Source organism: Chenopodium album, chromosome 3 (genome assembly GCF_948465745.1).
Source record: "Chenopodium album chromosome 3, dcCheAlbu1.1, whole genome shotgun sequence".
Taxonomy (NCBI): Eukaryota; Viridiplantae; Streptophyta; class Magnoliopsida; order Caryophyllales; family Amaranthaceae; genus Chenopodium; species Chenopodium album.
Genome location: NC_137836.1, coordinates 80,867,116 through 80,893,022, shown reverse-complemented (window position 1 = coordinate 80,893,022; position 25,907 = coordinate 80,867,116). Strand labels below are relative to the sequence as shown.

General features: G+C 33.9%; 1 protein-coding gene and 2 pseudogenes across 2 annotated transcripts; 1 reads left to right on the top strand and 2 right to left on the bottom strand.

The window, feature by feature from the left end:
* Positions 1–2,153, top strand: LOC145624450 (large ribosomal subunit protein P2A-like). The gene is made up of 4 exons (XM_081677481.1): positions 1–160; positions 246–335; positions 1,594–1,817; positions 1,926–2,153. The coding sequence occupies exons 2-4, from the start codon at positions 248–250 to the stop codon at positions 1,950–1,952; spliced, it is 339 nt and encodes a 112-aa protein (XP_081533607.1). The 5' UTR covers positions 1–160; positions 246–247; the 3' UTR covers positions 1,953–2,153.
* Positions 2,154–2,646: 493 nt separating this feature from the next.
* LOC145625490 (SKP1-interacting partner 15 pseudogene) lies at positions 2,647–3,777 on the bottom strand (annotated as a pseudogene).
* A 2,932-nt stretch (positions 3,778–6,709) lies between these two features.
* On the bottom strand, positions 6,710–11,884 carry LOC145624449 (SKP1-interacting partner 15 pseudogene; annotated as a pseudogene). The gene is made up of 2 exons (XR_014110431.1): positions 10,445–11,884; positions 6,710–7,276 (listed from the first exon to the last, which is right to left on the bottom strand). The product of XR_014110431.1 is annotated as an SKP1-interacting partner 15 pseudogene (transcript).
* Between the last annotated feature and the right edge of the window lie 14,023 nt (positions 11,885–25,907).

Sequence of the window (25,907 nt, the reverse complement as noted above, 5' to 3'; positions counted from 1 at the left end):
GATAGAATCCTAAAACATCTACAACATTAAACCCTAGAAATATATTTAAGCCCTCTTTCGCCTCCAATCCCTTTTCTTTTCCTGATTACAATCGCCGAACTTCTGCAAACTTCTCTCTTTCTTCCTTCCCACTTTCTCGAACCCTAAAACCCAACTCCAGGTATTTTTCTTCATCTTTGTTCTGCAAATTAACTTGTTCTTCTGAATTTTTTTGGTGAATTGAATTTGTGTGATTTGTGTTGTAGTCATGAAGATCGTCGCCGCTTACTTGTTGGCTGCTTTGGGTGGTAAAGCTAACCCTACTCAGGCTGATGTTAAAAGTATTCTTGCATCAGGTAATTTGTCGAACGTTTTTTGATATAATTGCATGATAATCGAAACTTGTTTTGATAATGTGTGAAAAAAGACTGATTTATAAGATTTTTTTTATAATTATTCAGCAAAAATTAGGCTTTATGTTCGTAACTACGTTATAATGTGTTGATTTCTTGTTCAATTAAGTTCAGATTCATATTCTATTTACATGAAATTATGATAAGGTTATCATTAAAATTGGGGTTGAATTTGTTGTCCGATATGGATGAGTTGAGTTTTGTTGGATGATTAGAACATTGGGTTTTGTTGAATTGTGTGGGTTGGTTTGATTCGTGGGAAACGGGATGTTAATACTCCCTCCGTCCTTTTATTAGAATCCGATTTCTCTTTATTATTATTATTATGTGAGTAATAAATGTTAGAAATGCGAGAGGGAGTATAAACCGTTTGTATACTTGTATATACACTTTGAATACTAGTATTTTGAATAGCGATTATATATTGGTTGTTCCGAGCATGCTGGACTTCTAGTATGATATTCACAAGTGGTTGTGTGACTTGCGGGTAGACTGATACTGCAATTAGCATAGTGCACTTAGGCTTGATGCGCTACTGCGCTCTGTATGGATGGGCGTGAATGCATGATTATTGTTGTTGATCCTATCTTTTGCTTAGGATGTGCTATTAATGTGTGTTTTTGTCATTGTTTTTGTGATTTAACTTTTGGTCTTGTCTATATTACTGTTTTGTGTAATGTTGTTTGTTGAACATCACCTAAGTGGTCAGGGATTATGTTATTAATTGAATACAAGTTTATGACATAGTGTGGCAAGTTATTCGGCTTTTTTCCAATCTTGTTAGGAGTATGGTCATTGCATGATTTAGGTTGCCACGCTAGTCTGTTTCATGGTAAAATTAGTAATACCTTGATTGAAGGGAGTCTTTAATGAGTTGATTTTATGTGAAGTTGGGGTTGCTGGGCAATGATACAACAGTCTAGTATATTGTGGAGGCTGGGAATTCATATACTACCTCACAAATAATACCCCAAAGTTGCAACTAATATGTAACGGAGGTAGTATTTTCTCATACGAGAAAATTACATGACCTGAATTTTTCTAATAAATTATAGCATCATCAATGTTTGAGTGAAGTAAGTTTATATTATTAATAGGCTAAGGGTTATGCTCCTTTGCTTTTGTTTTCCTTGGAGGAGCAGGGCTTGGTTGTCTATGACTGTATGCCGTAACTCTTAACTGTGTATTTGTTTGATTGCAGTGGGTGTTGAAGCTGATGAGGACAGACTTCAATTGTTCTTTGACCAAGTTTCTGGCAAAGACATCACAGAACTAGTCGCTGCAGGAAGAGAAAAGCTTGCATCTGTCCCAGCTGGTGGAGGTGCAGTTGCAGTATCAGCTGCTCCAGCTGGTGGTGCCGGTGGTGCTGCCGCCGAGGCTCCCAAGGAGGAGAAGAAAGTTGAAGAGAAAGAAGAATCCGATGATGTAAGAAAAGCTCTATGATCATCCTTAAAATTTCAATTTGGTCCATTTATTAATTTTGAAAATTTGATGTTACAATTTGCTAACTCCTCTATATTATCTCTATTGCAGGACATGGGTTTCAGTCTCTTCGATTAAGTCAGAAGAAGCCGAGCTTTACATGAAGTCGTCGTCTTTTAAAAGTAGCTCAAGTTTTGTTTTGCTATTTGGAGATGTTTTTAGTTTTTTCTTGGAGATTTTATGTTTCTTTTAGCTAATGTTTGAGGGATTGGCAGACTATTAGTTATGTTGGATTATGTGGTAAGTGGTAATCATCCAATATATATTATACTTTTGGCATCCTTGGCATTCATACCTGATTCTAAGGCACAGCTTATTGCTTTTGCTTGATTGCATCTAATTTTTGTCTCAATTACTTGGTTTCTTTATTCAAAAGTTAAAATTGAATAGCTACTACATGCACAATCTGTTAAATATTCTAGAATATTTAATGATGTCTATCTTAATTCATACGACTTGGGCAATATCTTAAGCTTGAGACTGTCAATTTATCATCAATTTACTGCAAATTTATTGAAGTGGTATGCTTAAACTTGCAATCTTCTGTGCGTAGCAATCTAGCAACTAGCACGTTGGAATATGACTTATGACAAATTATATAGCAATGCAAACACCTTTGTAAAATGTTGTATTCTAGAAATACTATACTTAAAGCCATACATTGGAATATAACTGTGACAACTTATAGTGAAGTACATACCCACCCCCATAGTTATGATCAGATTTTTCCCATAAGCAAGCAGAAATCCAAATGAAAGTGTTACTCACGGGCTCACGGCATTGCACTAAGGCTTGCATTGAAGACAAAGCCACGCGACAACCCATCCCCGAAGTCAGGTGCCCCCTCAATCCACCGCCACTCGCTGCCACCCCCAATCACCCCCTTAGCCGAATCATCCCAAACAGCCAACCTCCCTCCAGGCGTTGAAAAATAAACTTTATCTCCACCTCCAAAATACTTATTGTACAAAATAGTTTCCTCGAAACACTTGTACATATCATAGGGCATTCTGCCTGCCTCTTCCCACTCCAAGCTCTCCAAATCCAGCCTTAGTATTAATATTGCTAAGTGAGCATAATCGTTTATTAACATTGTTTTCTTTTCTGCTCCCACCAGTAAAATCTTGTTCCCAACCCCATTTAGTAATTTGGGATATCGCAAAATATCAATCCTAACCCCCCCACTCTTTCTTCTTTACCAAACTCCACACCAACGACGTCGTTTCATTTTCAGGCAGTTTACAGGTGATTATATCACTACAAGATGACTCCATATGACGCCAACACAATGCATACACGGAGCTCCCTACGAAAATGCTTCTTCTAGGATTCAAATTTGTTTCATTCAACGAACACCTTAAATTCGTCGAAAACTTGAGCCAATCTTCATTGTGATTGTCCCTATATAAGGTGGCAAACTGAGTGAACAAAAAAACTCGACCACATGAACCAGCTAAGATTGACCCATTTTTTGACCATGCAGACCCGAGCTTGGGGAGGACTCGGTAAGCCCGGGTCAAGGGGTTGCATACAACAAGTGATCGAGAGGGTGAGTCAGGGGACTCACCCCAAAGGTAGATACACCCGGGTGAAGAAGTAACAAGGAAAAGAGAGGTGAAGGGAAGGAAGGTAAGGTCAAACTTGAGCCATTGGTTAGATGAGTGGTCAAAGGCATGGAGAAGAGAGACAGGTGGCGGGGATACGAGGCGGTAGTACTTGTCGTGGAGAGGAGGACGGAGAGCGAGGAGAGGGAAGGGAAGGTTGGAAATGAGGTTGAGGAAGTGAGGAGGTGGTGGAAAGGTTTGGATATTAACCTGCAAATGATGATTTGGCGAAGTGGAAGTTTGATGAAGATCATGCATAGAATGTCTTGTGGAAGGCGGTACATTGGTGCGGATTCCATGCTAGAAAAGAAGATAGTTTCTCAAGGTTATTCATAAACTCTATAATGGTTGAACATAGTTGGGTTTGGAGAGGAGACATGTTCAAGCGGTGAAGTTCTTTTCATCAAAGACGTGCAAGCAACATATTAATTTAAATAATAGTAAGATACGCGATTTTGTCATGCAAAAGGTATACTATTCTAAAATATGTTCAAAAATAAGTCAAATGAATTGCATATATGATATATCCTTAGTTTGAAAAAACTTTTTACTAATATGATAGTTAAATTTAATGAATCATAAGAAATTCCCCTACTCTGTAATAAATAATATATATATATATATATATATATATAAAAGGAGTAGCCTAATGATATCAAAGCTCATAGTAAAATTTCAAGAACTTAAAGTAATTTTCGAAATATAAATCAAATTCCGTCTATATTAATGTTATATGAAGTATAATGTTTCGAGGTTTCTAAACAACAAAAATGGATAAGGGCGTAAGGCATATATTTCAGCAAAACTGAAAGCCCAATAAGCCCAGTATGAATGGATGAAACGAGTAGTAGGATCCTTGTACGAATTGTACCCATGTTTGGTTGAGATATCTGGATCCAGATTCCAGAATCCATAAAAAATGATGATGTTTTAAAGTTAAGGTTGCACTTGTCGACAACTTGTTAGCTAAAATACAAAACCGTACTCAACCCATATTGTTCATCAAGGACCCATTAACTCACCTGTCTTTTTCCGTGTATTGTTTGTCTCAGTTTACTTGTCACTTTGAGGTAAATTTTCTTTTTACCAATTTTGTATCACTATATTTTCTACCAAAATTAAATTGGGAGTAATAATTAAAAGAACTTCAAGTATTTACATACAAATACAATTACTTCACTACAAAGTTTGTACTTCTTTTGTTTTTATTTTATTTTATTTTTTTAATTTGATCACGCATGTTTATCAACAATATCTTGAACTGGATTTATTAAAATTATAAAAACTTGATACTGTATTTATTCATGAAACAAATCACATAAAATTTGCAAGATTTGAGCCACCTTTTCCGAAAATTCCTAAAAAGAATTTTATGATGTAAAACTTGAAATCTCAAGATGATCTAGTCCCAACTCCACCGTCGGACCAATCTAAAATCGGTGATTACTACACGTAGTTCCGAAACTTCCTCATGACTTTAAGTACATTAAATTTGATAGTTACGCGTACATGATCGTAGTGCTCCTCATAAAAACCACGAGTAAATCATCACTAAAATCTTTGTGGACCAAAGGTACCATGTCCCTTCAATATCCAAGTTGAATTACCCTCCAATATCTCGACGACCAACCAATCTAGGACTATATACTTGCTAATGAGGGAAATTTCTTAGAAATTGTTTGTTGCAAAAATCTTTACAAATTCTTTTGGCATCTTAATAATTATTGGCATCTACATTTTTCATGTATAAAGACCTCGCTCTTTGTCGTTTGTTAGAAGCCAAAACTTTGCGTTAGCCTTCAATTTTAGGCACATACATTGCATTCTACATGACATTTGCCAACTTTATACTATATTAATATTATTAAAATACCATATTTTATACTTGTAGCTTTTATTAAGTGGGGTACTTATTTTTTGGTTGCTTGCTAATGGATTTAATGGACCACCAAATTTATGCTCTTTTTATTTTATTTTCATTAGTAAAGTATAAAAAAATAAAAATTGTTTTTTTTTTGTTGAATTTATAATATGGACTTGAATATAGAGCACGGACGGCAGCCGAAATAGGTGGGTATGAGAGTTTCTAAATGCAGAGGATTGGTGACACGTTAATGTATCACAGCTCATTCAAAATAGGAAACTGGAGTTAGTTCTGGAAACTGCGCACATTTTGACTGTGATGCAACAGAACTGACGACTGTGTGATTAAAACTCTACCTTAACTGCAGTGTCACTACTGTTTGGGACTCTCAGTTTTAGTTACTGCTAGTGCTACCTCTGCTTCAACTGTCATGGGTTGTTATCATATTATGTGGATATGTGATAGCTGCGTGACTATGGTTAATGAGGTCTCAGGGGTAGTTTCGTCATTTTAACAGGTATTTCCAAGGCTGTTTTAGAGATACCGTGGAGAAATACGATAACAATTTAGGGCCTGTTTTGATTTACTGAACTGAGCTGAACTGAACTGAACTGTTTATGAACTAAGCTGAACTGAACTGAAATTATGCTGAAGAGAACAGACCCTTAGAATAAATTTAGGGTAATTATTGATTTAATAGAAGTCGTCGAGTAATTGTTATGTGCTGTGTTAACATTCACGAGTAATCGAAATTTGTCTAATCATGTCAACTTGGATTACTATTATTTGTTAACTTTGATTGACGTTTATTGTTAACTAGAAAATTCTGTGTTTGTCATTTAGTTTAGTCATTTTATACTTGTCAAAATGTTGAGATTTAAGTTGAAAGCAAAAATATAGTAACTAGCAATGTAACATCAACATAACATTACTGTACTAATTAATGTCTTAAAAGAGACTCCCACTGATGGTAGAGGTATCTAAAGAAAGATGTAGTGAATGCAACCTTACTCCAATCATAGAGGAGAGGGGATGACCTTCAGCCTAAAGCACATCCATTCATCCATACTCAACTAAAACAACAAACACGCAACTTAAGCAACCAAAAGTGTTTTGTAGACCTTTAGTATTGATAACTCTTATGAAAGATAGAGACATAAAAATATGATTATAGTATTACATGTATGATGTTTTCTTTCTAGGGTAAACACTATGGTACAATAATCGTATGAGAAAATTTGCAGAAATTTGGTATCGGATAAGGGGTTTGGATACAGTCGGCGAGAAAGTTGTGTCGTAAAATGAAAATGTTTTGCGTCTTGAATGCCTTCTGGTCTTTGATTGACACTGGAAACCTCTCTAACATATCAAATGAAAATTTTGATTCAATCCCTGTACAAACTCAAATCAAAAGCTAATCAATATTAGCACCATTCAATCCTTGTACAAACTCAATTCTAAAGCTCAAGGCTTTGATTCATAATAAAAGTTTACATCATTCTCTTTAAGGAAAAATAAAAATACAACAGTTTATAAACCTATGGTTGCAATTGCACAGAAAAATGCAATACTACATTCAATGTTTCTGTTGAGAAAATTCTGAACTGGTGCACACGTTTCATGCACATCAACGACCTATTGATTTTTTAATTCTTTAAGTAAAAAAAAAAAAAAAAAAAAAAAAAAAAAAAAAAAAAAAAAAAAAAAAAAACAGCCAGCTTGAACAAAGTAACTCAAATTTATCTGCAGGAAAGAAGTTGACCCAGCTTCATCTGCTTCACATTATGCGATGTATCTTACTATGAAGTTGGGGTTAAACCTCTGTCTCTATTTTCATCAGCCTGCAATTTTTCCATGAATCGCCATCAATGGTTGTAATGACTGATGGCTCGAGCTGGCTCATGGCTTTTTGTATTGTCCATCTCCTCCTTTTCCTGCATTATTGTGCAGAAATGGATACCACCACGATTATATTTTAATCACTAATCAGATTACTAGCTTCATATGCAGAGATGATTATTCAATTAAGATTTTTTATAGGCAAAATTGTTTTAAGAAATTAATCAGTTGACTACAATCTCACACTACATGTCTGTTTCTACAAGATTATAACAGGCTACCAGACCTCACCTGTTAGTAAGTACTTCATTGTCCAGAGTTTGAACACTAGTTTGGGATGTTCAAAGAAACATTTTACATTTCCTAGAATAGAAATTGATAAAACAGGGGATGGGAAGTAGACAAATATTGAAGGATATGTTGTGAAATCCTAGCGAATCTCTAATCATGGGGGGATGGTACGCACAGCAAAGATGGTAAATGTGTAGTCATATCAAATAGGCACAATACAGAATACTATGTTAATGTATGTGTTCTTCCATCACAACATTGAAGTTCCAAAGAGCAGCATTATTCATTTACGCTGTTTGAAACTGGTAGGCCGAATATATGGTGAAATTATGACATGTTATAACCAATAATTTCTACATCGTCATACATAATCCCATAAAGTTTTCTTTTTCGATGATAAACCTATCTCATGATAAATTCAATGTCATAGCTCACATCAAGCTATGATAATCAACAAGGCTATTGGAAAATGGGAATATGAGTTTGGGGGTTGAAGAATGGAAATGAGACTATGAGAGTGGGAAATAGCAATTGGAAATTTCACTAAGTGTGGGAAGTACAACCTCCTACATTCTTGTCAACCAACAACATCCTAGTTTTCAGCATCTCGGGAAATCACACACGAAGAGTATTTCTACAATGATCAAACGACCACTAATTGTTAGTTCTGTGATGGGGATAATTTGGGAATTAGTGCTAGCAATTTACTATAATGTCTTTGGCCAATTAGCCAAAGTGGTATAAAAGTTAGCACCCTTGTGACATATTGGTATAAAAGTTATCGCCGGCGACGGATTGATGTAAAAGTTAGCAAGTTGTGACAAATTGGTATAAAAGTTAGTCACCGGCGACATATTGGTATAAAAGTTACCATGTGATGACATATTGGTATAAAAGTTTATTAGTGATTACATTTAACCCTCTTTCTTGTTAGAAGAATAAGCGTATATTGTACAAATGATTATTCTTATTCTTGCTTGTAGCTTAAATCTATTGTTTTTCTTTACCTTTATTTTTTAATTTTTATTTTTATTTTTGCTTCAAATATTTAATGTAAAGTTTTTAGACACTATTAAAAGCTCAAAAAAAGTAAAAGAATTAAAAAAAAAGGAAAAATAGGAAAATATAGAGAAATATTCTACATTATGCAGAAGAATTAATCAAGTAAAATTACAAGATCAAACACTTTTATTAAATATTTTCAAGATTATATTGAGCTTTTTTTTTTTTCCCAATATTCAATTTTATATAAATATATTTGCTCCCAACTTCTTAAATATTACTTCGTATAACTTATTACATGCCAATTTGAACTTTTGAGACATTTAACTATAAAAATTTCTCTTTCCATTCATTTGAGGGTTTTTTTGAACTCATAATTATTTTTTAATTATTTGTTGATTATCTCAGATGAATGAGCATGGAGGAGAGAATTATTTAGCATTAAAAAAAAACTCATTCGGCAAGAAAAGAAGGGTGAAATGTCACAACCACGGCCGTATCTGGGCCAGGGCAACCGGGGCGGTCGCCCAGGGCCCCAAATAAGAAGCCCATTTTTCCGTTAATCTGTTAAAAGCCTAGGTATAAAAATTAATTCCAACATTTGATGATCAAAAGGACAAAGTGGCTCATTGGTAAGATTTGTTTTGTACTTCCTCACATTGTCTCAGGTTCGAAACCCATTAGCTATTAATTTTCTTTCATTTTTTTCTCCTTAGTTACTACTCCAAAGAACAATCTGTTACACTTATATTACCCGTTATTTAAGTACTATATTTTTCTCTTACTCTTTTTTTCTTTCCTAATTCATAATTTTTTATATTGCATCTAATTTTCTTATTATTCAATATGATAACATGTGATTATTCTTATACAAAATTTCTTACACTAATTTTTTTTTTTTTGAGCATTTATATGAGATACTTTTGTAGTTTCATATGACTTTATTTTTGTAATAAAGTTATGATTTATACTTTGTTCTTTTTTAATCACACATGCAACATTGGAGGTTTCACATTTGCTAATGCTAATGCACATTTTATAACTTAAACATCTTAAGTTGTACATCGTATATACTTAATAAAAGTATATTTCAAGGAAAATCTAACAAGATGTTATATATTTTTTCCAACATATAAATCACAAGAAATGATCAAAGGAGTGTATATATAAGGGATTTTTCCAACATGTAATTCGAAACGTTAGAATTAAAATAAAGAACGAAGGAAATATAAGATAAATAGCCTCATAAAAAGTACTTTCACTTTCAATAAATGTTTAGTGTATATCGCATGTATGATTAAATTTATAGGGCCCCTAATTGGTAGTTTGCCCATAGGCCTCACAAAAGTCAGAAACGGCCCTGGTCACAACTTATTAATTTTTATACCAATTTGTTGCAATTTGGTAACTTTTATACTGATATGTCGCCGGTGACTAACTTTTATACCAATCTGTCACAACTTGCTAGCTTTTATACCAATATGTCGCCGGCGATAACTTTTATACCAATATGTCACAAGGGTGCTAACTCTGTCTATCACTCACAAAAATTCACCCCAATAACAAACTCCTCGGCTTCTAACCACTCTTGGTAATGAAAACTTGGGAACATGGCCTCCTAATTTCTACTCGTACTTAATTCCAATCCTAGTTCCTAAAACCAAACACGAGAATTGTAATTCCCATGAATCCCATCCACCTAACTATCCCATTTCCACCACATTGCCATGAAGGCAATAGCACAATCAAACTAATGCTACAATTTGGAAACAAATGCAAGTAACATGCCTTTCTTTATTTGTTCAATCCACAATTGAGTCTAACAATACTATCTCAATTATAGTCATTGCAATCTAAAACTAGTATAATCAGGCAAAACAATGTACAAATTACACTACAACTAATCAATTTCATGCTCAAAACTTCACACAACATTCCAACCACAGTAAAACTTAAAACTTAAAACATACCCCTATGGTCAGATTGACAATGAATAGAAATCCACCAAAGCAACGAGCCACAAAGTCACAGCATTGTCCCAAGGCACGCATCGAACACGAACCCACGCAACAACCCGTCCCCATACCCGGGCGCCCCCTCGATCCACCGCCACTCGCCACCACTACCACTAAAAACCCCTTGAGCAGAGTTATCCCACAATGCCAACTTCCCAACCCTCTTAGCCGAGAAACAAACCTTATCCCCACCTCCAAACACCTTAAATTTCGAAGATTCCTGAAAACACTTATACATATCTAAAGGCATTCTTCCTGCTTCATCCCACTCCAAACTCTCCAAATCCAACCTAAGTATCAATATTGTTGAACATGAAGCATTCAATGAAAATGACGATTTTAGCCCTCCCACCATTAAAATCTTACTCCCAACCCCTTTAACCAATCTAGGTCTTTTCAAGATATCAAACACATCACCCCATTCACTCCTCTCCACCCTACTCCACCCCAACGACGTCGTCTCGAATTCCGGCAAATTACAGCTAAATAGCTTCCAGATGCTTCTCCAAGGTGAACCCACATCACAAAGTGCATACAACGAGCTCCCAACTAAGATGGGACTCCGAGGTTTCGACGGCAAATTCGACGAAAACTTCAACCAGTTATCCTGCTTATTAAACCCATGATTGCAGTTGTTACTGTGATCACACCAATACAAGGTCGCAAGTTCAGTGAGCACAAGAACCCGACGACCCGACCCGGATAAGACCGACCCGTGTTTGGACCAAGCCGACCCGAGTTGGGGTAAGACCCGGTAAGCCCGAGTCAAAGGGTTACAAACAACGAGCGAGCGAGCGGGTGAGTCGGGCGAGTCACCCCAAAGGTAGATCTGACCGAGTGATGACGTCACAGGGGAGAGAGAAGTAAAGGGTAGGAAAGTAAGATCGAATCTGAGCCATTCATCGGAGGAAGGATCGAAGGCGTGGAGAATCGGCGGCGGAGGAGAGAGAGGGGACGGCTGACGGTGGCGCGTGTGGTGGTGAGGAGGGCGGAGAGCGAGGAGAGAGAGAGGAGGGTGAAGGGAGAAGATGAGGTGGCAGAAGGAAGGTGAAGTGAGAATATTGTTGAAGGGTTTTGAGATGGATCTGCAGATTATGATGTCACGAAGAGGGAGTTTGGTGAAGATCATGTGGAGGGTGTCTTGAGGGAGACGGTAGATTGGGGGGGAATCCATTGATGGAGGAGGAGAGAGAAAGTTGAAGGTTGTTAATGGCGGAAATTTTGGGGCTTTTAGGAGAGAGAAAGTTAAGGGGAGAAGGAGTGAGAATCGGTGGGTACTGGGTGTATCCGAGTTAACTCGAGTATGACTCAGATGAGGAGGAAATGTTTTTTTTTTTTAGTCAATGAAAAGAAAATTGAACCTATTGGAAAAAAAGGGAAGCGTATGAATGAAATTGACAAAAATGGAATGGATTACACACTTACACATTGGGTGGAAATTTGATGGGGAGGAAATCTATCAAGGATTTGGAGTAGATTGGGGTTACACTAAAAAATTAATCCAATTGATCTATTTCGATATCACTTGTAAAAAACCCGATTCAGAATTTGACTAGTATAAAAATTGTCATATTGGGTACAATAGCGACATAGCGAAATTACTCAACTTTAAAATAGACATGACTTGATCTGATTTCACCAAATCCGACCTTAGCATTGAATTGACAGGTTTATTTTCTCCCCATTTTCAAAGTGATTTTAATTTTTATGCTGTTGTAACCTTATATGTTGGAAATAACATATGTAGATATATTCGTTCCACTTGGATTTGTCTCTTGACTATAGTCTTGCCGACCTCACAGTTAACCATCTAGCACCCACAACAAATTTAACGTATTTACTAATACTTCCTATATCCCTTTATTAAAAGTTTATTTCTAATATTTATTATTTACATAATAAAGAGAAATAGAACTCTAATAAAAGGACGAGGGAGTATGAGTTATGGATTAGCAATGCTATTTAAAAGTGGGAGGGGAATTGAGGTTTAAATATGTGCATGAAAAAAACTCAAAAAAGAAAACAAAGATGGAACGCAATTGGATGATATTTTGATGGGTGGGGGGGGGGGGGGGGGGGGAGGGATATATCATGGATGGGTAGCTTAAAATAGGGAGATATTGAGTAATTCAAGTGCTTTTGTAATTTCTTTCTACACTCCTAGCTGTTCTAGCCTTCTAGGTGTTTTTCTGTTTTAATTTCAAAATGGTTTTAATTTCTTTTGCCTTACATAGTTACATACTTACATGTACTAGCAGTAACTATAGCCCACTACCAGTTTGGTTCATACTAAGTACTTTTTTTGTTTTTGTTTATAATGTTATTACTGATAAATATACTGTATTGTTGATTTTATAATGTTATTTTTTATTCTATAATGTTATTATTCCAACGAGAATTTCAATGAAGAAAGAGGGAAAAAGAAAAGATCCTATTTTTGTATTATACGTACTATTAGTATTAATTTTACACTGTTATTATTAATTTTTATACTGTTTTCGTCTCTTGGTATGGACCATACAGGGTAGCGGTCCATCACGCATTCACGCCTCATGTACTAGTATGTTTAATTTGCTTCACTCGCATAGTGGCATTTGCCTCCCCTCTCTAGTCTTTGCCAACCTCACTATTTACCGATTACCACCGGTAAGACTCTGTTCTCTTCAAATTATTTCCAGTTCAGTCTTTGCCAACATCACTATAATGATCACGTATGGTTCCACGTTTTTTGAGAAATTATGGAGGTTTCAAGTCCTGGCGTCGAAAAGTCTTGAAATTCTATGGGATACATCTCGGGGTCATATAATACCGTGTGGAACCATATATGATCATTATTTGTTATCATAAATGTTCGTGGTAGACTTGAATCAATGAAATCGGTGCAAGTTATAACCCGTTAAATTGGTCGTTTAAAGACAAATTGGATGGTTCCACCCACCCAATTGGACTCCCGGAGGATATTTGGGACCATGGTAAACATTTCGACAATTTTTATTTCCGGGCGAAAGAAAGTCAAAAAATCCAAATTTGAAGACTATTACCCACGCTTTTTGAGAAATTTTGGAGGTTTCGAGGCCTTGGTGTCAAAAAGTCTTGAAATTCTAGTGGATACATCTCGGGGTCATATAATGCCATTTGGAATCATACGGGCGAAAGAAAGTCAAAACATCCAAAATTGAAGACTATTATCCACGCTTTTTGAGAAATTTTGGAGGTTTCGAGGCCTTGGTGTCAAAAAGTCTTGAAATTCTAGGGGATACATCTCGGGGTCATATAATGCCATTTGGAATCATATATGATCATTATTTGTTGTCATAAATGTTCGTGGTGGGCTTAAGTTAATGAAATCGGTGCAAGTTGTTAACCGGTAATTTGGTCGTATAAAGGCAAATTGGATGGTACCACCCACCCAATAGGACTCCCTGAGGGTATTAGGGATTATGGTAAACATTTTGCCAATTTTTATTTATGGGCGAAAAAAAGTCAAAAAATTCCAAAATTAAAGGCTAATTTCCACGTTTTTTGAGAAATTTAGAACGTTTAGGAGTCTGGTGTCGAAAGCCTTGATATTTTAGGGGATACATCTCAGGATTATATAATGTCGTTTGGAATCATATATGATCATTATATGTTGTCATCATAAATGTTCGTGGTAGGTTTGAAATAATGAAATCGGTGCAAGTTGTAAATCAGTAAATTGGCTGTTTAAAGGCAAATTGGATGGTTCCACCTATCCAATTGGACTCCCTAAGGTATTAGGGAACATGATAAATATTTCGGCATTTTTTATTTCTGTGTGAAAATAGTCAAAAAATTCAAAAATTGAAGGCTAATATCCACGTTTTTTGAGAAATTTTGGAGTCTTTGGGGCACGGTGTCTAAAAGTCTTTAAATTATATGGTATACACCTCGTGGTCATATAATGTCGTTTGGACTCATATATGATCATTGGATGGTTCCACCCACCCAATTGGACTCCCGCAAGGTATTAGGTACCATTGTAAACATTTCGGCAATTTTTATTATTGTGCGAAAAAAAGTCAAAAAATTCCAAAATTGAAAATCCATGCTTTTTCAGAAATTTCGAAGGTTTCAGAGCCCAGTGTCGAAAAGAAATAAGATTTTAGGGGATACATCTCGGGGTTATATAATACCGTTTGGAATCATAAATGATGATTATATGTTGTCATAAATGTTCGTGGTAGGCTTGAGTTAATAAATTTAAAGGCAAATAGGACGGTTTCACCCACCCAATTGGACTCCCGGAGGGTATTAGGGATCATGGTAAACATTTCGGCAATTTTTATATCCGGGTGAAAAAAAGTCAAAAAATTCCAAAATTGAAGGCTAATATCCAATGCTTTTTGAAAATTTTTAGAGGTTTCGGGGCTCGGTGTCGAAAAACCTTTAGATTATAGGGGATACATCTCGGGGTCATATAATGCCGTTTGGAACCATATATGATCATTATATGTTGTCATAAATGTTCGTGGTAGGCTTGAGTTAATGAAATCGGTGCAAGTTGTAAATCGATAAATTAGTCGTTTAAAGGCAAATTGGATGGTTCCACCCAACCAATTGGACTCTCGGAGGGTATTAAAGACCATGATAAACATTTTGTCAATTTTTATTTCCGGGCGAAAAAAAGTCAAAAAATTCCAAAATTGAAGGCTAATATATCCACGATTTTTGAGAAAATTTGGAGGTTTCAGGTAGAGTTGTCAATTCAGGTAAATGGGCCGGGTTTAGGTCGGTAAGAGCGGGTCAGGTCAACTCGGGTCGGGTCAATTCGGATTAATTCCATAACCTATGCGGCTTGGGTTTGGTCATACTTGAGTCTAGTCACGTCGGGTCATACTACTTATCGTGTTTGGGTCGGGTTAATAATAGGTCGGGTTACATTCGAGTTGGGTGAACAATAGGTCGGGTTTAATTCGGGTTTTCACGGGTTAAAACAGGTTAGGGTAATTCTCAGGTTCGAGTCTAGTTCGGTTCAAGTCAATAATTTGCAGGTTAGAATCAAGTCGGGTCATTCTCGGGTTTGAATCAAGTTCGGTTCAAGTCAATAATTTGCGTGTTTTAATCAGGTCGGGTCATTTTCAAGTCGGGTAATTCTCGGTTTCAAGTCGGGTTCAGTTCAAGTCAATTATTTGCAGGTTATAATCAAGTTAGGTCATTTCCTAGTCGGGTCATTCTCGAATTCAAATCGGGTTATGTTCATATCAATAATTTGCAGGTTACAATCAGATCAGGCCATTTCTAAATCAGGTCATATTCGGGGTTCAACTAACTATAAATAGATAATTAACATTTTTATCAAGCTAATTATTTTCTTTGACTATCATATATGACAATATACTAGGGAACTATAATATATATAATTTAGGAAGATAATTATCTTCTTTGACCATACAACAAATATATACTATATTTAACTCTTAAATTTGAGGATGATGCTCCTTTCTTTTGCTGGCATGGACCGACTTGGTCTTCCTAGACAAAATGCTTTGATCAACAATAATAAGGTGGTCTAAATTGCATTTAAGGTGATTTGAAATCGGGTCAGGAACAATTTGGATTGAATTTAGGTCGGGTCAATAACAAGTCGTGTTTATTTATAGTCGGGTTAGTAACAGATCGGGTTGAAGTTTTGGGTCGGGTTAGTAATAGGTCTAGTAACAAGTCGGGTTAAATTTTGGTCAGGTCAATAACAAGTCGGGTTGATTTCGTGTTGGGTTTGTTAAAGGTCGGGTTGAATTCAGGTCAGGTTAGTTACAAGTCGGGTTAAATTCGGGTTTTGACGGGTTAAAACGGGTTTGGGTCAATTTCGGTTCAAGTCGGGTTCAGTTCAGGTCAATAATTTTTTCTAACACCCCCACAAAGTTAGAGAAAAAAATTGCACCCTTGGAGAGCCGGTAAGTGAGCACTTGGCAATCCGATTCAAGAATGACTTCTTTAAAACTAAACCGTTGAGCAAGCTTGACTGCCAACAATAATTAGTACTTTTGTAATTATTTTCTACATATCTAGATGTTTTTAGTTTTCCCCTTTCTTCTCAAAGTTTAGATAATTAGGTCATTTTTGCATGAATAGCTCAATTTCGTCAAAATCTAGCTTTTTTTACCTCTCTCTCTATATAAATTAATTAGTTTGATTGTAGTTAGCTAGTCTTGTACAAATCAATTTGTTGATGGAGATTTATGAATAATGGACTTTTTTATTGTTAGTATTGCACAAATCATTTCGTTGATGGAGATTTATGATTAATGGGCTTGTTTATTGTTATTATTACACAAATCATTTCTTTGATGGAGATTTTGTGCAAATTTAAACCAAATGTCATTTATTTGTCAACAATAAGAAAATCATATAGAAATCAACTTCACTACTACAACAAATTGTTAGGTCTTCCTTTCCAAAAAAGTTGTACTATTTGTATACAACTATGATTTAAACAATGACTATAATTATAAATTATCTAACATTAATACAACAACCATAATTTCACACAAAGAATTTAGTTTGTTTGTTTGTTTTTTTTTCCCTTTTCTTTTCAATTTGATATGTATGGTATTTATACAGCTTGACTTTTTGCTATTGATATAATTAATTATAGTAAAAAGATATCTTCAAATGCTGGCTTATTTTATAAAATAATTTTTTGGAAACAATTCTATAAACAAATATAATGCAAAGTATAAAATAAGAATATGAATATTATTTATTATTATTGTCAGGTCATTTGCTTTCATGAACTAATAAGTGTTATAATAACAAATCTAAACTTAATTGAAGCTAATTAAATTGTTTGAATTTATATTTTGGTTTTAGCTAGTTGAATGAACTTGGAAATTATTATTATTACTTCGCATAACTTACTTTTTTTTTTTTAAATAGAAAGGTACTTAATTCATTAAAGAAAATTAATGTTCACAAACAAGAGCATAACAGGTAAAACCAAGCCATGTTCCACAGTCTTAGGATCACTACTGTTTCTAAGCATCCCACCCCAAAAACTACAAATCATTTAAGCATATTAACCTTAACTTGAACATTTTCTTCTTAAAACCACTAAAATTAAAATTAACAAAACAATACCTTAATATATTACTCGTATATAGATGGCAATAATAACTCAATACAAGGGTTGAATATTGGTTGTCATAGGTTTATCACAAGCAACTCCAAATGTCGCATAGGTTGGTTACTTTAGCCCATTTCACTCATAATTAAGCTAGCTATAATAAAGTGCTACTCAGCTAGTAGCTATATTTCCTACATTCAATAAGTTTGTAAGTACTCTTGTATTACTTCGTGATCCTCCAATACATAAAGGTGCCTTTCATCACCCAAAATAGACAAAAAAAAAAAAAAAAAAAAAAAAAAAAAAAAAAAAAAACATGTAATAAATGTTAAATAATGGGGGAAAACTTACCCAATTTAGAGTCATACAATGACCATGCAATTATATGATTCACAAGTTACAGCATAATAATAAAAGCAGTATATATAATTCATAAACTAGCCATAATATGAATCAAACAACACAACTACACAAGTACTTCGAACACATTCAATAATCCAACTACACGTACGGGTTGAAAAGAAAACCTAAATAAAGTTCAATCACTTGATTGTAACACAATATGAGGTAACTAGCACAACCCGGCATAATCCAAAATTTATTTGTTAGTAACAGTTAAAATATAGTTTTATTTTACAGATGCATATTCTAGATATTAGGGGAATAAGAAAAATACGTTTATATATTTAAAATGAGAATTCATCTTACTCATAATACGAGTATAATTTATACTTTAATTTTTAACTTTATTTTGCGATGTGGGGCATTTACTCTTACTAACGAAATTTCCTCTCGATAACTTATTAAAAGTTTTATCAAATCGTCAATCTTTGGCTGTCCATGTAACAATTATTTCAACTGCACAATTTTTGTCGAAGGATAATCACTATGTCCTTAACATTTGTTCATCCCATTGATTGCCTCGTGAGTTATTTAATTAAATTTTCTCCATAATGACAAAAAAAATAAAATTGTTTTTGATCCTTTGCATGCAATGAATTTAATACTATGTATAATACACAAATTATGGGATACGGATATTACTCCGTATAATATACGTACAAGGATAAGATGTTTAATTTATTTTATTTTATTTATATTTATCATTCATTATTTTTTTGCCAACAACCCACTGTATCATGTTTTTTATGTGGGTGTTACTGTATTTTTTTTTTTCCCTGTTAGTTATCGTCGCTTTCTCATTGACGTTTGACTCGTGGAATTTTTACATGCTTTGGCAATAAAACGTTAAGAAAGTAGACTACTCAACTAATTTGTTTTATTTCATTATTTTGTATTAGAAATTAGAAATGTTTTAATTCACACATTTATGCATGCATGCCTCTAACACAAACTTTATTTTAAATATAATGGATTATTATTTTAATGATTTTTTTTAGTTATTTCGATAAGAATTTACAGGAAAATGATTCGAATTGAGACGAGATTAATTGCACATATTCGGTGAGAGTGTGAGAGGGCTATACTCGTATTAAGATGAAAGTTAGTGATTTATTACACATATAACTAAGTAATAAAGATGATTTAAACGGATCATTTTCTCTTATAAATTATTATCTTATTAATTGTGTGTTCATTCGTCATTTTATGCATGTTGGTTCTTTCATGTGCTAATAACATTAATATGATGTTAATGATAATAAAGGGTTGCCAAATACATAGGAATATATAGATAACCCAATATTCATAAGAATCATAATGATTAATTGTCCAAATTAAGACAGCACAATAATAATGAAGATATCTACGGCATATTGCTAATCATCGGAGATTAATTTAATACTAATAGTGAAGTCACCTAAAGTCCCAAACAATGTCGAAAAGCCATGAACGTATAAATCTCCTAATCAGAATATAAGATATGTTTTTTTTGGATTATTCAATAATGCATACTAAACAACTATATAAACTTCTTCCCTACTTGACGACTATTCTATGATGAGTATTATGTTTAAACGCTTTAACAAAAAGAATATAATATATATATTTGGAATTGTGAACATAGACAAATTTCTTTTGTTACTAATCTTATTATTATATTGTTGCGTCCAAGTTTAACGTATATTATTGGAAATCAAGATGAGTTAAGACTTAGCATAATTGGGTCCAATTTAGTCTATTAAACAAATACTAATTAAAGTATAACACTTGATTAGTCGATTTCCTTGCTTCATTAATTTAAACCTTGATTTTCTTTTTGGTCTTCAACCTACTAGTAATCATCCCAACACCGCCCAAATGAATAAATATAATAAGCTCCAAAATTTGTGTGCCCAATTTATGGGATGATTCTTATAAAAATGATGTTAGGTACCTCAATATCTTCAATCTTCGCCATCATCCATTGTATTTGAATATGAAGGAATTTTCCTAGATGTTCATAAAAGTTCTTAGCTCGTGTGTATTCATATTATAATTAAGGTATATTTCTTTCTCTAAAATAATATAATAAGGTATGATTTAGAGTTTGCGTAGATGCATCTTTGGATCAAAGTCATCAAATTTTTAATTGAACCAGAAACATAATTAACATGATGACTAATGTTCCTATAATGTTAATACTATATATATTAACATTATAATTTATTCATTAATAAAACTATACAATTGGATCAATATTAACTTAAAATTATCAAGATTAAAAATTATATGGTTTTGTAAACACCTTTTAATACTATATATATTAACATTATAATTTAGTTTGTTGAAAATTTTAGTTTGGCCCACGTATACATAATTAAAAAAAAATTAATTAATTAATCAACAAACTAAATTGATCCATCAAAAAATTAAAAATTAGTAGATAAAATAAATAATTACATGACTTATTGGTAAGTAAATAGAGTTGCAAATTCTCATGCAAAGGTTGGTCATCAAATAATGTTGGTATCATAAAGTCGAATGCATTCTATTAACCCCATTTACATTTAAGTACGAGTAAAATTTTATTCAACTTGTCTTATTTTGCTAAGTCTTATATTTGACTATAGATTGTTGGATAATCTTTATTAACTCTAATAAAATAATCTATCAAAATTTGTATTTCTTGAACGTGTCTAACTGACTAACGTAAATTTGCTTATACCTGAAATATACGAGTAAACAAAACATGCATGCCTTTAGTTCACAATGACATATCGTTTTCTTATATATATATATAAACTAGGACATCACCTTGAGAAATTGGGAATGCTTTGTATGAATTGATGAATTAAAACTTCTTCACACTTTACAAAAATAATCACATTTGGGGGATAACATTTCTAGTTCGAGTTAAAGCTAAAAGGCAAAAAATAAAAATTGAGTTTCCATCTCGATCTCTAATCACTTTTAAGAAATATTTTCTACTTTTATAGTTTTATTATCACTTATCTTTAATCTTTGCGCTAATTCCACTTACTATTTGTTCAAATTGTTGATGATGACTAGGAGAAAAATATTCTTTTGGGTCGCCAATTAGTCAAATGATTGTAGAAAAATTAAATACCATTTTCGAGATTAATTATAGGTGTTTACCAAACAATAGTGAAATAAACAGTGAAATTGCTAATTTAGATTATGAAAATCACCAAAATTTTGTATCATCTAAGCACTTTGTTGTCCACTAAAACAAAACGTAACAAATTTAGAATTCAATTTAACTCAAAGATAATTAAAGGGGACCATTAAAAATTTAACTCAAAGACAATTAAAGGGGACCATTAAAAATTATAACCACTTGATTTTTTTGCTTCTTTAATTTAAACCCTTAATTAGTTCTTGGTCAGTTGGTCTCTAACGTACCAATATTCATCACCAACATCTCGTCATCGCCCCACACATAATTGATTAGCTCCAAAATTTGTGGGTCTTAATTGGATATTAATAAAAATTAGTGTTAGGTAACTCTAATTCTTATTCTAGTTTCATCATCATCATCATCCATTGTATTCACCAATTACCAAATAATAAATGATTTTTCTTAGATATATTCAATAATTAATCCTTCATCAAAAATTTTCTCAATTGTTCTTAACATCTAATCAATAGTATGTATCCGTGATAAACTGATAATATATACTCCCTCTGTTTCGTAATTAGAAGCCTATTTCTCTTTATTATGTGAATAATAAATGTTAGAAATAAGGGTTTGTTCTCATTGACTGAACTCAGCTGAACTGAACTGAACTGAGTTGAGCTGAGCTGAACTGAAATGAGTTGAGCTGAGCTGAGCTGAACTGAAATGAATATTTTATAAGAGAAGGAAATTAGGAGTTGAACTGAACTGAACTGAATTTCAACGTATGAGAACATATCCTAAGTTTCTAATTATGAAACAAATGGAGTACTATAGTGCTGAGTAATGTGCGTAATATTCAATTAAAACCTTTTTATGGGGGAAAAATGGAATCTAAAAATTCAACCTTTGCGAGGTCTGACAAAAAAAATCCAACCTTTAATTAATCTCACAAAAATCCAACCTTTGCACCCCATCTTTTTCCACAGATCCATTACCTGTTGATGACCGATTTTTGTAAGTTGTGTGCTATATGTCAGTCATTAATTGGTCAATTATTTTTTTAATTATTAAAAAACAAAAAAAAAATTAAAGAAAAAAAAAAACAGAAAAAAAAACCCAACACCAGCCACCCACCCACCTCCCTCACCCCACCGAAACTTCCCCCCAACCAACACCAGCCACCTCCCCCATCCCTCGCACCACCCCAGCCACCTCCCTCACTCCCCGAAAACTTCCCCCCACCCCCACCATTGGGGTCGTTGGATTCCGACGATCTCCCCCCACCCCCCACCCCCACCCCTTGCCGCAACCTCCCAACCACCAAAACCCCCTACGATCTAAACCCTAACCACCACACCAAACACCCTATTCGACCCCCCTAACCAGCCCAACCCCTCCCCGAACCTCCCCACCGCTGCCCTGACCCTCCCCGACCCATTTCCACCCCTCCCCACCCTAAACCCGACCCAAATTAGCCCCCTTAGCTTCCACCCAAATCCAACAACCCCCGGTTTTGTGGGTCGAGTTTCGTGGGTGGCTGGGGTTCTGGGGTGGTCGGGGTTTAGCCGTTTAGGGTGGTTGGTGTTAGGGTTGCGTTCTGGGGTGTTCGGCCGTTTAGGGTGGTTGGTGTTAGGGTGGCGAATTGGTGGTGGTGTCTTGGTGGGTTGTTGGAGAGAGGAGAGAGAAAGAGGAGTGAGAAGGGAAATTAAAGAGAATTAAAAAAAAAAAAAAAAAAACTTTTTTACCTGTTTAATAGGTTAAAGGTCAAATGGATCTATAGGAGAAGGTGGGGTGCAAATGTTGGATTTTTGTGAGATTAATTAAAGGTTGGATTTTTTTTGTCAGACCTCGCAAAGGTTAGATTTTTAGATTCCATTTTTCCTTTTATGGGTAGTTAGAAAAACAAACCTTGCCTTGCGGTTTTCAAAATGGTATGGTATGATTCTTGATGACTTTACAAACTTTATGGTAAAAATAATTTACTTGTTATAATATAAAGTTTTTATTCTTTAATTTATATTTTTTTTCCCGGCAGTGGTGTTAGTTACTTGTTGGGTTGTTAGTGGATTAATGGACCACCATTTTTATTCTTTCTTCTTTTTCTAGTGCAAGTTTTGTTTAAATTTGTATTGTAACTTTAATTTAAGTTTTTTTTTTTTTTGACGGGAACATTAATTTAAGTTAATCACCTTTTTTTTTCTTTTTAATTTTTTGAATATGGACAAAAGAGATCTTTTAAAAAAAAAAAAAAGTAAAAACTTGAAATACAAAAGAGGGAAGAAGGTAGGAAAACGAAGGAGTTTCCGTTAAAGTAGCCGAAATTGGCGGGAGTCAAATATACGATACGGAGACACGTCGTCACACGTGCGAAAGTTGTACATTAAATTGTACGAAAACACATAGGAAACTACGAGTATAGTACTTATGTTTCAATATACGAGTACACTGTCTGTCAGTCAGTGAGTGTGATTGTGTGAATGTGTGAGTGTACACCAGTTCACTACCTACTGTCAAAATAGTCAAAGGGTATTCTTGTCTTTTCACAAAGGGTAAAAATCTTAGGAGTACGTATAATCTTGAAACTCGAGTACTCATATTTAGTACATTACAAAATTATACTTGAAACATTTAAGGTTTAAGATTTGATGCTATTCATTCCCTCGAACAAAAAAATTGATGCTATTCAAGAATCAAGATTATGGGATTAAGGAGTATGAGTGAAGAAGTTAAATTGTTTTTTTAAGTACAATTATGTTCTTGAAACATGGTTTTTGTAGTCTTTGTACATACTTCAAAGAAAATTATCTAGGATTTTCACTTGAATGAAGTTAATAGACTTTATGCCTTCTCACAAGTTTGGTTATTCTCTAGAAATACTCATTTGAAGTAGCTATTTCGTTACCTGACACTTTTACCGAACACAACTAATACAAATAGCTAAACAAACCTGCTTATATATCAGTTACTCAAGCCATCTTTTTAAAAAAACAACAAAGCTAACAACTAACCTATCGTTTTCAGAGAGATCCTAATAGTCTGTTCACATTTATTGAACTGAGCTGAACTGAACTGATTGGAACTGAACTGAGCTGAAATGAATATTTGATGAGAGAGGGAAACTAGGAGCTGAACTGAACTGATTGGAGCTGAACTAAATTGAAAAGAACTGATTAGAGCTGAAATGAACTGAAATTAAGTAAATGTGAATAGGCCCTAAGTCATGTTTAGTAAATAGTTTTTTTGACAAAATAGGAGGGGCTAAAAAGTAATAACTATCTTTGTTGCTCGATTTCAACAAGATTAATTTGTTTAATCTTTTGATTTCTAAAAAGTTTAAATTGAAGCTTTTATGTAAATTCAATTTTATTATCTTACAGAGCATTTGTTATTTCACATGTTCAAGTAATTACAACAAATTCAAGTAATTAACAAAACAACTTCGAGTTATGAGTTAATTTTATCACACTTTTATAGAATTAGCTTATAATACAACCAATTTGCCAAAACATCTAATACAAAATACAATCCACTCTAGTTAGTCAAATCAGCTACTCGGCTACTCTGTATTATAACTAGCTACAAAATAGTTTAGATCATTAGTGAACAGACAACATGAAACAATGAGTAACAAAATGACAAATTACTTAATTTGTCATAAACAGTTGCGTAGATTTCTTAACCTTTTTTGATTTGTTTTATACAGTGTCAATTTGGAGTAGTGGGCGAATTTGTTATTGTATGAATCAATTTTAAGGTGGAGGGTACAGTCACGGGAGAGGCTATATAGTTATAGGCTTATCGTTAGTGATTAATCTATTATTCATGTTTGGTGACACCACAAGTTGTTAGCTAAAGCCAATTAAGCATCATGTATAATATCATTACTATCCACTACTTCATTAATCTTATATTCTTGCTTCAATAACTATTTACTAATCAACCTTATTTACCTATAGCATGATGGCTAATGAAGTCAAAAATCGATCCAAAATGCATTTCATCATAATCTGCTGAGCCCATGAACAAACCCATATGTGAGTGAAAAACTGAAAGTATATCCGACTTGTCCACATTGAAAATGTATAAAAGTGAAGATGAGTATTGAGATGTGTATCCCACATTAAAGAAAGTAGAAAAGTTACGTCCATATTTTAAGGCTAAAGAACTACTATGCCTTTTTTAAGTTTGCTCCATTTGACTTTTTTTTTTTTTTTTTTTTTTTTTTGGCTTGCAATAGCTCATACAATCATTCCATATTTGACAAAAGTGAAATAACCGATGGATTTTCACCGTTGCTGCACTGCCATGCAATATAAGGTTCACCTATCATTTATTCTTGTCACGACCGAACAGTATGTACTAAATGTTACTTATATACATACTGATATATACAGTAAATGTAATGCATGTCATCTGACAACGTATTATCTAAAGTGCATTATTATTTTACTACTAGGACTGTTTTTTTTACATTTTACTAAAGCGTTAAAAAAATGATTATATTGAAGCAAAGATTTAATAAGGTGCAGACTTAACTTCAAAAGACGAAGAAATTAAGATGGGAGCAAGTAGCTAGCTCTTATTTTGATATCAAAAATTAAATAACATCAATCAATAATTAATAAACTCTAACCATATATATTAATTTATCATATATATTACATGCCCTACTCATTTATAATCCGTACTAGTCCCTACAATTAACCCTACACCCTTTAATGAGCTATTCCATCTAGCTACCCCCCTTCTGCCTAGCCATGAATTTTCTCATTAAGAATATAAACTCTAGATTTTAGTATCAATTTATGCTTAAC

Excerpts from the sequence above, each read along its gene's own strand:
- LOC145624450 (XM_081677481.1), top strand. The coding sequence starts at position 248 with ATGAAGATCGTCGCCGCTTACTTGTTGGCTGCTTTGGGTGGTAAAGCT. Across the intron at positions 336-1,593 it reads TAAAAGTATTCTTGCATCAG|TGGGTGTTGAAGCTGATGAG; the intron begins GTAATTTGTCGA and ends GTTTGATTGCAG. Across the intron at positions 1,818-1,925 it reads AGAAAGAAGAATCCGATGAT|GACATGGGTTTCAGTCTCTT; the intron begins GTAAGAAAAGCT and ends TCTCTATTGCAG.